The sequence below is a fragment of the Phocoena phocoena genome, chromosome 6, assembly GCF_963924675.1.
Source record: "Phocoena phocoena chromosome 6, mPhoPho1.1, whole genome shotgun sequence".
NCBI classification, from domain to species: domain Eukaryota; kingdom Metazoa; phylum Chordata; class Mammalia; order Artiodactyla; family Phocoenidae; genus Phocoena; species Phocoena phocoena.
This window is the reverse complement of record NC_089224.1, coordinates 91,307,068-91,321,473: the sequence shown is the minus strand read 5'-3', so window position 1 is coordinate 91,321,473 and position 14,406 is coordinate 91,307,068. Positions and strand designations below refer to the sequence as shown.

General features: G+C 37.6%; 1 protein-coding gene across 1 annotated transcript in view; it reads left to right on the top strand.

Annotated features, from left to right (window-relative positions):
• Nucleotides 1–13,598, top strand: part of CTNNAL1 (catenin alpha like 1) — a 61,953-nt gene extending 48,355 nt beyond the window's left edge. The window contains exons 12-19 of the mRNA XM_065878852.1: nucleotides 2,031–2,068; nucleotides 4,421–4,471; nucleotides 4,565–4,719; nucleotides 8,424–8,472; nucleotides 11,426–11,482; nucleotides 11,626–11,739; nucleotides 12,421–12,504; nucleotides 12,645–13,598. Coding sequence (XP_065734924.1) covers nucleotides 2,031–2,068; nucleotides 4,421–4,471; nucleotides 4,565–4,719; nucleotides 8,424–8,472; nucleotides 11,426–11,482; nucleotides 11,626–11,739; nucleotides 12,421–12,504; nucleotides 12,645–12,710 — 614 coding nt within the window. The 3' untranslated portion in view covers nucleotides 12,711–13,598. The remainder of the gene's footprint in view (nucleotides 1–2,030; nucleotides 2,069–4,420; nucleotides 4,472–4,564; nucleotides 4,720–8,423; nucleotides 8,473–11,425; nucleotides 11,483–11,625; nucleotides 11,740–12,420; nucleotides 12,505–12,644) is intronic.
• The last annotated feature ends 808 nt before the right edge of the window (nucleotides 13,599–14,406 follow it).

Sequence of the window (14,406 nt, the reverse complement as noted above, 5' to 3'; positions counted from 1 at the left end):
GTGGTTTCTTTTACTTTCAAACTGGATATTATGTAAATGATCTCTTCTTTAGGTTTGAGTAACCTGTCCCCCACAAATCAGGGTTATCTTAACTTCCTAAGTGCTGAACAGAAGTTCCTCTTTAGGTGGGACACTGCTGCCTTTGATCAATGGGACACCTATTGTTTAACTGGTAGTATCTTGCTGTTCAGAGGCATCCTTACTTATGTGGGGTTAATTGAGATAGAGTTGCTTAATTTCTTTTATTGCTTTTTTTTTTTTTCCTGACTGTTATCATGAAGCTCATAAGAATAGCTTTTCCGCCAAGAAGCCCAACTCTGAGTCAGCCACCGTTGACTGAACTGAGTCCAGTGGCACAGTGCTGCTCTTCCTGTTCTGTATGGTTATTAGGACGAGGCTGCCTGTTTCCTCACACCTGCCCACTGCAAAGGACAGAGTGTATTCTTCAGATTCTGGTTTCTCTTTGCTACTGGTATAGCTCATATTATAACTATTACTGGAAAAGCGTTGCTCTATTTTAGCCACTTTATTTCTGCTCTGCATATCTTGACTCTCCTGACTAGGAAACTTAGATACGTTTGCAAGTATCAGTTGGCCAAACAATTAAGTAGCAAACAACATGCTAAGCAATGAAAAAGAGCCTTTAGTGTCCGCATATTTGAAGTCTGTCTGAAAGCTAGGTTATTGTCCCCTTACCCGGAGACCCTTAGATGTCATAACAGGGCCTCCTGGGATCGTTTAAAGAACTCAAAAATCAATATTTGTCTTCCTCCCTTTCTGCCTTCATCCAGTTCTGCCTTCAGGGAGGCCATGGCCTTTGTATTAGAAGGGACCTAGATCAAAAAGACTCCACTTTTCCTTAGTGACAAGTATGTATCAACATTTAGAATTTGAGATTATCTTAGACAAATAAACATCAAAAAGAAGCTTTCTCTCATAGCCTGCAGATTCTATCCCTTATTTAAGGAAGCTGAATTTCCTTTGTTGTACTTGAACCATCTTGAAGTTAATCTGACTAAGCTTCAGTTTATAGGGATGTACCAGGTTCCATAGCTCTGCGCCTACTTTGTTGCTTGGCAGACTGGACGCATGAGGTGCTGTTCCCTGAAATGGGGCGAACAGGAAGAGGAACATGCTTGTGGAGCAACATGAGCTTACTTGGGGGATGTATGAGTCGGGAACAAGGGAGTGATCCATCCAGACAAGAGATGATGGGGCCGTGATAGTGGAAATGAAGATAAGAGGACTGATTTAAGAATTTTATAATTAATATTAGTATGATTTGATGATTAATTGAATGTAGAGGTAAGGGAGAGTTTGAGGATAACAACTGGGTTTGGTCTAATCCAAATTCTAAAATACCCCAGTCCTACTCCTGAGGTTAGTTAATAATCTGCCTAGCCTTTAGTGGTTAGGGATTCATTTTAAGTGGGTCTGGGGACATGAATTTTTTTCTGATGGATCATGCCATATAAAGCCCCTTTCAGAACCAAAAAAGCTAATTATAAGAACTTCTACTAAGGCGTAATATTGCACACCTTCAGTGAAATAATGAGGCTTTCCTGTCCTTGGGGGATTAGCTTTATTTTGTAGAGATGCAGAAAAGCTCTGGATATTGAAAATGGACAGCAGTTAGGTTGTCATGAGATTATTTTGCTATCCTCATAGGCTGAGAGGGCCTTTGAACTTAATTCTGGACTTAATTTATCTGGAGGTGTAAACTCAGAAGTAAAGATGGGGCAAGTGCATGTTGATTTAGGGAGTATTAAACAAAGGATTTAGGGAGTATCAAACTTATAATACCCCTGTGAAGACAGTGCTTCGAAAACAATTCTGTACATCACAGTCTGTACCAAATATTTTTTTTTCATGTTCACCAACCAAATTACAGTTTTATTTCTCAGTCACATGTAATTAATAGACTAAATTATCAAAACTAATGTGCTAACATTTCTGTTTATTTAATAATATTTTAAAAATTAAATGTGAATAGTAGAAAATTTGTTTTAAGTTATATATGTTATTTGTAGGAGAGAAGTATGGCTACCTTTCACTTCCAAAGCCAATGGTAAGTAGAAAACCTTTGTATTTGTACACTTGAGAATGTTTTTATTCAGAATTCAAATTATGCTCTTGTTGCCTGTTGCTCCCCCCACAACTTCCAATGATTGACATGACAAAAAAAAAGGCTATTAAATGTTGACTGTTCAGAATTGTTATTCTGAGTAGTGGTCTAGACGTAGCCCATAGTTTGGTTATTTGTGTTAGATTTGAGGGATTGAGGGAATACGTAACAGATCTTATGATTAATAAGAAGCTATAATCTGAAGTCAGAGGTCTTTTTGTTCTTCATATCTTGGGTCTGATTCACAAGGTCATGTTGGAATAATTTTGTGCAAACTACTAACTTTCTTAATTTTCTTGATGAAAATAAACCATTCTGTTTATATTTAGAGGCTTGAAATGCTTTATTTATTAGCTTTACACAGTTGAAGCTGATGCATCTTGGCTGCATTGCAAAATAGTGCCCACTAGATGGCAGGCTTGGTTACATTATTAAGATGGTTTCTGTACCTTTTCAGGCAATTCCCTTTTGGTCTTCATTAAACACTTAGATAATAATAATTTGTAAAAATAAAAATAACGAAAACACAACTAAATTTAAAAGAATAAGATGGGGTTGTAAGATTCTAAATAAAATAAAACCTAAAAACCTCTAGGGTATTCTTAACTTTCTTAAATGCTTTATAAGTTGCTTTATGCTAGACCAAGGAAGAAGATGCAGATGATGTGACTATACAAGGAGGAGCCGAAGAGATCATCGGTCATCTCTGTTTATTTTCTAATGAACATAAGAGGCAGCCTGTGTGTGTGTGTGTGTGTGTGTGTGTGTCCATGCCTCTTTATAGATTCCCTATATTTATTTTCTGTCCTTTACCTTCTCCTATTTCTTCTATAGTAAACAGGATTAGAAAATTTCAAAAGGGCAATGTTAAATGAACAAGTATAAACGATGGGATAGAAAAACGAGAAAAAGTTGCGGCTCTTCTATTCTGCAGTTAAACTGGTGACAGAATAGCTGGTCAGAAGCAATAAGTCATGGTAATAATAAGGGAAACAAAAAACGGAGAAGTACACATATACCTCAAAGCTATTATCTTCTTAAGCTAAGTGGGCACATGCGTGTTTTGTTTTATCATAATCTGTATTTTGTGTACATGTGTGTGACTATATACTCTGTGGGGTGTGTGTGTGTGTGTGTGCATGTGTGTGTATGGATGGTTTAAATAAATGTTTCTTTTAAAAAAACAAATGGTTCCCTGCATCTCCTGGCCCTGCTAGCCCAGCTGTTCTGGAACTCCTGCCCCAGCTAGGGGAGTTCCCACCAGATCTCAGAATGAGAGGAATACTGCCCAACTTGGGCTGCCATCTCCAGAGAACTTCTGGATATATTTTTCAAAGAAACATTGCTATTGGTAGTGGTTTCTGCAAGTAAGTAAGCATCTGTGGGCCAGTCTGGTAACCTAACCAGTGTACAAAGTTTTCTTCTCCCCTAGGGGAAGTATATTCTGAGTTCTAAATAGCCTACGTAGAAAGAAACTTGCTGTTTCATATATAGGGGCCATCAAACATGCTGGTTCAAATATTAAATCCTAAATTCTAAGTATAATCTCCTATATAAGCTGGCATATAGGATTAGGAATCTGGATGTCAGTGAAACTAGGGTGCTGAAATTTAGCCCTCAAAAAGGCAAACCTGTTAAAGGAATTGAATTCCAGAGTCATAACATTAGGAATATATTGAAAGCTACATATAGTGATGAATTTTATGACATCATTTCCTAAGAATAATTTAACAGAGGGGCCAAGGAGGTTTGGGGGTATAATAATTGGACTATGAAAAGACTGCAGAAGTCTTTAAGTGTTTCTGGGACACAGATCTGCTTTCCCTAACTCCAGATTTCTAACTAACTACTTCTTCAAAGCTGAACGCACATATTAGTAGAGTATTTGCAATTACAGTTGACCCTTGAACAGCATGGGTTTGAACTTTGGGGTCCACTCTTGTGCATTTTTTTCAGTAGTACATACTACAGTGCTACACCATCTGGGGTTGGTTGAATCCGCAGATGCAGAACCACAGACACAGGGAAACTGCGGATATGGAGGGCTGACTGTAAGTTATACTTAGATTTTCGGCTGCGAGCGGAGAGTCAATGCCCTTAAGCCCCACGTTGTTCAAGGGTCAACTGTAGTTGTTTGTTTTTACTTAAACAGTTTAATATAGTTTCAGTATGTACTGAAAACTTTCATATTAAAATTTTATTACAGGTACTTTGTTATGCTTTCTATGACTATTGCATTTCTTCACAATTAACTGTACCTATTTTTAAGATGCCCTAATCTTTTTCTTGTCACAGAAGAATAACGCAAACCTGAAATCATTAAAGCCAGACAAGCCTGACTCTGAGGCAAGACCTTTTTCTTTGCAGTAGTCTTACTTTTAATCTTCCTTTTACGTAATTAATGACTACATTGTTGTGATTAAAATGTATGTTTTGTAGGAGCAAGCCAAAATAGCAAAGCTTGGACTCAAGCTGGGTTTGCTCACCTCTGATGCCAACTGTGAGATTGAGAAGTGGGAGGATCAGGAGAACGAGGTTGTTCGATATGGACGGAACATGTCCAGTATGGCCTATTCTCTGTATTTATTTACTAGGTAAGTGTAGTTACATCTTACTCTTTTAAAATGAATTTAATGATATCTGGTGTAAAGAAAAAGTGCCATGTTACATTGATAGGTTAAAGTCGGTTTCAAATATATGATAAAAAGCCTATAAGTAGTTCTTAGGACAATTAAGTGAATGCAACAAGAAGACATTCATTTAACTAGGATTTAGATTTAGAAGAGACCCTTTTCTAGGTTCCTTCCATAATTTTGAAATAATTTTGCTTTCTGCTTTTTGTCATCCCATATATCAGTGTCTCTCCCAGCCAGCATCAGTAAGTTTAGAAAACATGCCTTTTACATATACACTACCAAATGTAAAATGGATGGCTAGTGGGAAGCAGCCTCATAGCACAGGGAGATGAGCTCGGTGCTTTGTGTCCACCTAGAGGGGTGGATAGGGAGGGTGGGAGGGGGAGGTGCAAGAGGGAGGGGATATGGGGATATATGTGTGCATATAGCTGATTCACTTTGTTATACAGCAGAAACTAACACATTGTAAAGCAATTATACTCCAATAAAGACATAAAAAAGAAAAGAAAACATGCCTTTTAAATCTTTACACAATGACGGATTATATACAGATCAAAGAATAGAGCCATGAGGTCTACCACCTCAATAGGGTGCCAAACCTCCATGGATCAGTATTCATTATATAGCAGAGAATTTCCCTAACTTTACATTTACCTGACCTACATTCTCTGTCTTGTTCACCTTACAAGACTGTTGGTCAAACGCCTCAATGAAGTCCATGTCACTCACATTTGTCTTCCATTATAATAATGGAAGACTATACATATGGTACAGTATTTCCATGTTGCTAAAAATTTTATCTGTTTTCTGCTCAATGACCTGTTCTAGAATTTTCTCAAGGAATAACTTGGAGCTTTTGGTTTTCTGATATCTATCTTTTTCATCTTTAGAAACTAGAAGATACTTGATATCTTCAGTGTTATGGCTTCTCTCCTACTCATTTTGATTTTGAAATTATAACCAGCAGTCGTTCACATCTGCATATTATTTCAGTAATCTGGAATGTAATCCATTTGGACTGGAGTCTTAAGCTCAGTTAAAGTAATTGGGATCTCTACAACTGTGTGGGCTTTTGGGCTCAATAAATAGCCCCTTTTCCCCACCAAAGTTCTGAACAAAATGAAAAAATAAGCAAAAGAATAGGCAGATGGGACCAGTAACATTTATACTGATAAAGCTGATACTCAATAATGAGGTTTATAGCCATAGGCAAATAGGCTTTTAAAAATAATCCCTAGAATTAAGAAATCTTACCCTGTAGGGGAAGAATGTATCTCTTAAAATACTTGGAAGACTAGGTATATCCCAAAGGCACCCTTACTACGAAGAGAAAAAGGAGAAAAGAAAGGGCTACCATGTCTAATTTATTTTCATTTTCACAAAGTCACCAAAAAGACTGAAAAGATCAATAAATGTCCACCCTCTTCTATGGGGTGAAATAAGTGAGAGAGCAGAGTGAAGTGAGGGATGCTGTGCTAGTGAAGATTCCTTCATATGGAAGGAAGATTAGGAGTGAGGAAGAAGCATTCATTCTTGTCTTGATGATGTCTTCTACCTTTTCAAGGGAAATGATTCCTCTGGAGGGTGAAAGAGAAATGATAGTTGAATAATTTTGCCTCTGGTTAGCAGTCATCTGTTAATATCTTTCCATATTTTCCATCATTGGAGACCTTCCCCCCACCTCTTTGGTGGTTTCCTTCCTTTGTTCTTAATTCTTTTTTTGTACGCGGGCCTCTCACTGTTGTGGCCTCTCCCGTTGCGGAGCACAGGCTCCGGACGCGCAGGCTCAGTGGCAATGGCTCACGCGCCCAGCCGCTCCGCGGCATGTAGGATCTTCCGGGACTGGGGCACGAACCGGCGTCCCCTTTATTGGCAGGCGGACTCTCAACCACTGCACCACCAGGGAAGCCCTGTTCTTAATTCTTAGCAAGCTTCTCTGGGGATTGAGTTTTCCCAAAACTAATTTTGACCTCCTTTCATGGTTCATATCATCTAAAAATCGGATGAGTCAAGTCTGCAAAAGGAAGTAAAATGGAATTCCTTTGTTTACCCACACTCAGTGTGTGGGTAACTGAAATGTGAAGATTAACTGTAGAAACAAAGATCTTTCCTTTGAGATGGAATCATGCTAATTATCTCATGGTGATAAAAATCAGATTAAAAATTTTTTTTTGACCAACAGAAACTCGAGAAATAAATTCTTACTAAATGTAGTTTGGTATATAAAATCTTCCCACATAAAGGATTCATCAATAGAAAATTTTTTAAGTTTGTGATTGCCCCTTTTGTTTCTTGTTTCTTATTTCAGAATATTTCAGGATTATATATGGTCAGCAATTTTTATTTCTGAGTCAGAAGAGTGGATTTTGGTAAGGGGTGACATGCATCCCACAGAGACTAGGAAGCGTGAGGAATAGGGGTAACTAAAGCTCTATGGAATGGGACTTGTTACTGGAATATGGTTATTGGACAGGAGCCACTGAAGTTCAGGAAAAGAAAATGGATTTTCTGTAATGGATAACACCTTGTGCCAGTTTGGCAATTCCTGGTAATATGATTGTGGTAAAATCTTAAGCTGGCTTTGTTTTCTACCCACCCTGTCGGTATACCTGTTTTTCCCCAATTTTTCTGTTTTCCCTTAAGATGATGGTTTACCAGCCTCATCTAATTGCTTCTTTCTGAGACTCATTTGTTAGTCTTCACAGTATCCAATTTTGTAGTTTTCTTGGGCAATTTTATAGCTTTTCTTCAGGCTGTCATGTAAGGTTGTCTTAACAATTTATATAATTTCTTTATCATTTATATACAGTTACTCATATTTCTTTAAAATTTATATACTTTAGCTTTTCTAGTACATTATGGTTTTTAAAAATTTCACACTTACCAGTGCCTTATGGTTTTTAAAGTAGTTTCTGCGTCATAATTTCATTTGATCCTTAAAACAGTTTATCAGAGAATAAGAATGTTTCGTTCATATCTCATAGCTATTAAAAGGCAGAACTGGTAAACCAGATTTCAGATCTTCTGATTCATGCCTGGGCTGTTGCTCATCTTAATGCATTCTGTTGCTCTTCGTTATAATTTACTTTTCACTTGTAAAGGTCTGAATTCTTCTTGATAGTTTTCAATATGATACTCTATAATCTTCTGATGAGAGCGGTAGCACAAATATTGCTATGACGATTTTATAGACTCAGAATTGAAACTTAACTGACAGCCTCATCAGAAACAACTGAATTCCTGCCAGAGTTGAAATTAGAATCAAAAATGAGAATGTCCTGATTTTGGTCTGACCTTTTCTCCATTATGGAACAAAGGCCTTTTAGTTAAGGCATATTATCAGCTCTCATATCTTTAACTTATGAAGCAAAATGAAGAAGGTTAAAAAAGAAAAATAAAACTTAAATATAACTTGTCAGTTTTAAGTGTCTTTACATTATAAAATTAACATATATAATGTTTACCAATTTTTTTAAAAGTGTCTTAAGAGATAATAGTTAAATGTTAAAGCTGCTTTAATAGTTACAATATTATTAGTCTATTCAATATTATTCTTCAAAATTTGGGATCTGTTAATACACAAATGCTCTATAACTTTAATATAAAATCAATTTCCAGGCAATAACTTTTTCTTACCTCCTTAATAATTCACTTTATTTCAGGGGAGAGGGGCCAATAAAAACTTCCCAGGATTTAATTCATCAACTAGAGGTATGTTTTATTTCCATTTTATGCTAATACTTTATTTTTATTACTATTATTATTATTTTGGCTGTGCCATGCAGCTCGAGGGATCTTATTAGTTCCCTGACCAGGAATCAAACCCAGGGCCCTGGCAGTGAGAGTGCCGAGTGCTAACCACTGGACCGCCAGGGAGTTCCCCTATGCTGACACTTTAATTCTGGGCTAAAAGTTTGTGATAGCTAGTTTTCTTAATGATTTACTGCGTCATGTTTTTATGTTTACCTACGTACACAGCACGTGTGTACTGTAGAGAGTGGTAGAAAAGTAGAGGACTGCAGTAGCATTTTGTGGAGCTGTTTTGGTTATCTTAGTGGAAAAAAACTTAAATATTATAGGGATAAAGTAGAATGGGCTTTGATAGTCACTAGATGCAATATTAAGTTTTAGGTTTTCCCAAGTAGGTGAAAATATCCTGTCAGCAGATGCATATCTTATACTGTCCTAAATGTGAGGAAAGCATTTTGGCTTCTTCATTATTGAATTGGATGAATGATATTGATTAAATGAGATAACACATAAGAAAGCATCTGTCATGGGGCTTAGACCATTATAGCTTCTCAGTACATGTTAGTTTCCTTTTCTTCTTCCATATTCCTGATGATTTAGGGCATTCAGGGAGAGACACATATACTGACACTCACCCTTCTGCCCTGTGTGTCTCATGAAACTCCACATAGGCCTAGCTCTAATTCTCCTCGCTTACCTGGAGGCTTAGCTTGATAAGTGGATTACAGAGTCCTTTCTTAATTCCCTGACTCTCATGGTAGTCTGTTTGCCTCTCTAGAACCGAGGGCATTCTTGCATTTGAAATCTGAAATTTCTGTCACTTTATCAACCTTACGTGCTTTCCTGTGGCCTTCCCATGTGCTTTCACCTGAGCCTCTTCAGGGAAGGGGTTTCAGCTTGAGAGGATGATTGTCAACAGAGTCAGCAGAATTATAGAAAATACTTCATTCGGAATTTTCTGTAAAGTTGACTATAAGTGAGCTATTTCCCTGTTTAAAAATTTGGGAGAAATTCTGGATTCATTTTGTTCATTTTGACCCATATCCATTCCAAGTCACACCACACCATAGAGAGTATTTCACTGTAAAAGATCCACTACTCACTTTCTTCCTGTGTTAGCTTATTCATTAAACCAACATCTGCTGAGTGTCTACATAAAATGCTCATCACATATTCATTGAGTTTGTACTGTGTGTCAAACCCTGGGGATAAGAGCTTTGGAGAAGAGTGAACAAAAGAAAGTCCCTACCCCATGGAGCTTACATTCAAGTGGGAGCAGATAGACAATGAAAAGTTAAATATATGATGCCCATATATAAGTACTGAGAGATAAAATCCTGTAGGATAAGAACAGAGGTGATAGAAGCGGGGTGGTCAGGAAAGACCTCTTTAAGGAGGTAGCATCTGAGTAGAATGTTGAGAGAGTGAGCTAGATGGATATCTTGGGGTCGAATATTTCAGGCAGACAGAACAAGTGCAAAGGCCCTGAGGTGTAGGGGTAGGCTGGAGGTGTCTGAAGAACAACAGGGAGACAAGCGTGAGTGGAATGTAGTGAGTCAGAAGGAAGGTGGTAACAAATGACATCTCTGAGCCATGGGAAGAACCTTGATTTTTTTTTTTTCCCAAGAATTATGGAAAGCCCATTGAGGGTTTTGAGGAGCAATGGCATGACCTGGCTTCTGTTTTGAAAGGTTTTTGGCTTGACCAACAGGGTAAATGGTAACACCATTTACTGAGCGAGAGAACAGAGGGACACCACCGAATTTAGAAGGAGAAAATCAAGCATTTTATTTACTGAAGTAGGATGAACAGGAGTGGGGTCAAGTTAGGTCAAGAGTGGACAGAGAGATTTGGGAGTCATCAGCTTTAAGGTGGTTTTAAAACCATGGTACTCTGTGAGACAGGGATCTTGCCCCCAAGGGATTTGTAGGCTAGAAGGGAAGAGAAGATGTGTACAGAGAAAGTGGGAATGTGGAATGATGAGGAACATGTGGGTAAGTGAGTCATTCCGTTTGGTTAGAAGGTATGTTTAAAACGCACTGGTTTCCCTTTTAAAGGATAGGGAAGGATGCGAAGGACTATTTGACCTTGAGATCAGTTTATCCAATGATAGCAAGGCTGTTGGAAAGAGAATTAAAGTTAACCCTGAAATTATTGCCTCCTTCCTCTTCATATGCTTTATCTAATTTATTACCAAGATCTATTATTCTTCTTCACAAATCACTCTCAAATTTGCCCTGTTCTTTTCATTCTTCCTGCTGCCACCTGAAGCTCAGTCTTCACTTCCCTGGTATCTCTCACTCTAAAAGATTCTGTGTACCATTTAAAAATAATCATCCTGAATATTCTAAAGTATTTTTCAGTATTCTTTCCCATCATCCTCTTCTCACTAAATTGTACAATGTATGGTCACTAGGGAAAAAACAATCCCCTCAAATGGCTAGTTGAAGAATGTGTATAGGTGACAAATTCTATCTTGCTGAGCTGGAAGCAGGAATGTTCTAACGCTTTTGACCTCATCTAACCCTTTTGACCCCATGTTCCAAGATTCAACACCCTCTTATATTTGGGGATATTATGAGATGAGCTTCGGATCCATCTAAAAGCCCAGGCATAATTTTTATGGCTAAGTATCAAATGTCTGTGTGATCCTGCACAGTAACTGGAGGTGTCCCGGTGTAGGGGAGCCACTGCAGGGACTGATTCTGCATCAGGTCTGGGAAATCTGCTTCTGAATACTGTTAAACTCTTGTGTTTTCCTGGATACAACAAAAAACATAGAAGTCCCATGACAGACCTTTTATGTTTAGGTTTTATTTTTTAAATTCTGTATGAAAATTATCCATGAGTGTATTTCTTACCAACTATCTAGACGACATATGCCTAATGTAGTGATGTTTTTCCTTTCTACCAGGTTTTTGCTGAAGAGGGTTTGAAGCTTGCTTCAAGTGTGCAAGCTTTCTCAAAACAGGTAATGCACGTATCCTTGCCTGGTGCTGGTGGTGATGTCATAAATACCCACTTTGAGGGTATATTATTAAGCTATAAAGGTATTTAAGGTTTAAAAGATGGAATTTCATTGGAGTTGTTATAACTTCCTTATTTACATTTCAGCTGAAAGATGATGATAAGCTTATGCTTCTCCTGGAAATAAACAAGCTTGTTCCTCTGTGCCACCAGCTCCAGGCAGTAACTAAGACATCTTCGCAGAATCAAGTGTTTCTAAAGGTAAAAGGGAGGGTGGGACATTCAGGAAAGCGCTTGAGAAACTTTCACACTTCTTTTTTTATTAGGTTAGCTTCCAGCCCCTTTTTCTTCAAATAAAGTGTTAATACCCACAGAAGAACAATTTATTTCCATTTTTCCTGCCTTGACTGCAAGAAACATTTATCATCTGCAGTTATAACTGACCCCAGGAAGTAGTAGGTTCACCAAGTAAATTAGCTGTTTGGACATGATTAATACCATAGCACGGAGCAGCTACCCTTAAATCCCAACATCATCACCTGACTAACTAGGGCACAGACCCCTCAGAGTGAAGGGCTTCTGTTGTTTGTTTTAGGGAGTTTGAGTGCAAAAACGAGTGCAAAGAATTGCAAAGAATGGGGTTCGCTGCCACTATTTGGTGCCCTTTGAGAAGCCCCTAAACTGTCTGAAATAGAACAGGTTGATTTTCCATCCATTCTTCCAGGGGTCCATGAAATTGGCATGAGACTTGGACAATAGTCCCTGCTTCTGTGTTCTGGGACCTCAGGTCATCAAGTCAGCTCAGATGCCTTAATCTGTATACCCTTTGAGATCCCTTAGGTTTCTATAATGAAGAAATTTTTACCATTTTCAAACTAAATGACAAAGTCTTTTGAAGGCCTCCTTATAAGAATTTGATTTGCTTGCTTTCTGTCACTATAGGTTGATAAGAGTATTACAAAGACAAGATGCATAATGGCTACTTTGGTCCAACTTCTCTCACTTTGCTATAAACTACTGAAGAAGGTAAGATAATTTGTGTATCTTAAATTCACATTTAAAAAATTAGTCTAAAGGAAAGTGCAAAAGAAAATAGATACTGTTTAATTTTGCAATTATTTTAAGAGTAAAGTAAAGCAGAAACTAATTTTCTTAATTCTTTCCAGACTCAAATGGAAAACAACAGATGGGTCTCAGTTACAAATAAAGATTCTGTGGATGGTAAAACTTGAGAAGCTTTTGAGGTCAGATCTCTGGAACACCATGTGGCAAAGCTAACATTTTTAGAAAGTAAATGATCCTTTATATTTCAGAAACTGAACAATTTTGTAAAGAAAACAAACTGAAATCTCGCTTTATTTTCTGATCATGAAACCAATGGTGAAGCTTTCTGACAACTAATAAATGCCATGGTAGTCGCTATGTTTCTAATTGCAGTGTGATTTTAGAATAGGACGTTGCCATGAATAATGTTTAGGTCAAACCAAATATCCCTACTGTCTTAATGACAGTTTAATCCAAAGAAGCTACTTTGAATATATGCTCACCTTTGGCACATTTTACCCATACTTCCCATTTTTTAAAATTTAAGCTTATCATCTACTATACCAATTTGCAGCAGAAGAGACAAGTAGTCTGGGTGATGCAGGGTTGTCCTTAAACCTGTGGACTCCTCCTCAATCCCTCCGTCCACTGAGTATGACTGGGCCTCTGCTGTCCCCTCTGTCACAGATCATCCATGCCAGGAGCACACGTTTGTTCTCTAGTGAGGGTTTCACGGAGCACAGGAAATCTGTTGTGATGCATGTCCCTCTCCCACCCAAAAGCAGGGTCATGGAGCTTACTCCACGGAATCCTGGAGGAACTCACTAGCAGATGGTTTTAGTTCTCCTTCTAGCATAGCTGGCCTGTCTGCCCTGAATATTAGCTGGAATCCTAAGCCTATCTTACGGGCTTAAAAAGTAGGTTTTGTACATCTGAGTAGTGACTGATGGAACAGAAGGTAGAAGACAGAGAATAATTGAACTGAGCTGTTTAAAATAAATTCTGAGTAAGCATACATTTTATATATGTGTCTTTGGAATGTTCATTATAAAACAAATAAACAACTTTAGTGTTTTTAGTTTTACGGTTTAAAGCTTTTGTTTTTGTGGGGTGGGTTTTGATAGAAGGATCTGGTTATAAGTTCTGTCCTTATGATGTAGTATAGTTAACTTTGTTTTTTTGTGCTTGTATCCCAGTGCTTTGAAATTTATTTTGAAATCTAACGGATTCGGCAGTAGTTCTGTAGGCTCGTCTGATGATCGGCATCTGGGTCAGCCATCACAGTCAATGTTCACAAGATCCTGAAGAACCACCAGTTAGCTAGTCAATATTTTATTTACGCAACCTTGAATTTACTGTAGGCCCTGGAGAGAAAATGGGATGCACTCAGCTTGGTTATGACCTTTATAAAATAGTTCTTTATAAAAATCATCAAACATGATTTTTATGCCCTGAAACCAAAATACTCTTTTAAATTACAATGGAAATAATGGGAAAATGATGTGAGGTAATGTTATATGTAAATAGATACATAATTCTTTTACTATCTTTAGTATCTTTGTCTTATGACACCTTTGGGAACCGTTTGTGCTGAAATGGGAATTTGCTGGTTTGTGCTTACACTTTCAGCTCATAGCACTATCAGAGTAGATGTTTGAAGAGTTACTACCTGTATCATGTCCACTGGGTACACTTAGGGGAGAGTTAGGGTTAAAAGAAGTTTCCTTGTGAGTCAAAAATAATTTTAAAATTTTATTTACAAAATATTTTACATAACTCAAATGAGAATATTCTCTTATTTAAATGCAAGTAGGGGTAGGGAAGGGATAACATGACTTGAACAGCAAAAGATGATGGAGAACGAAAAGAATTTACATGTCAATG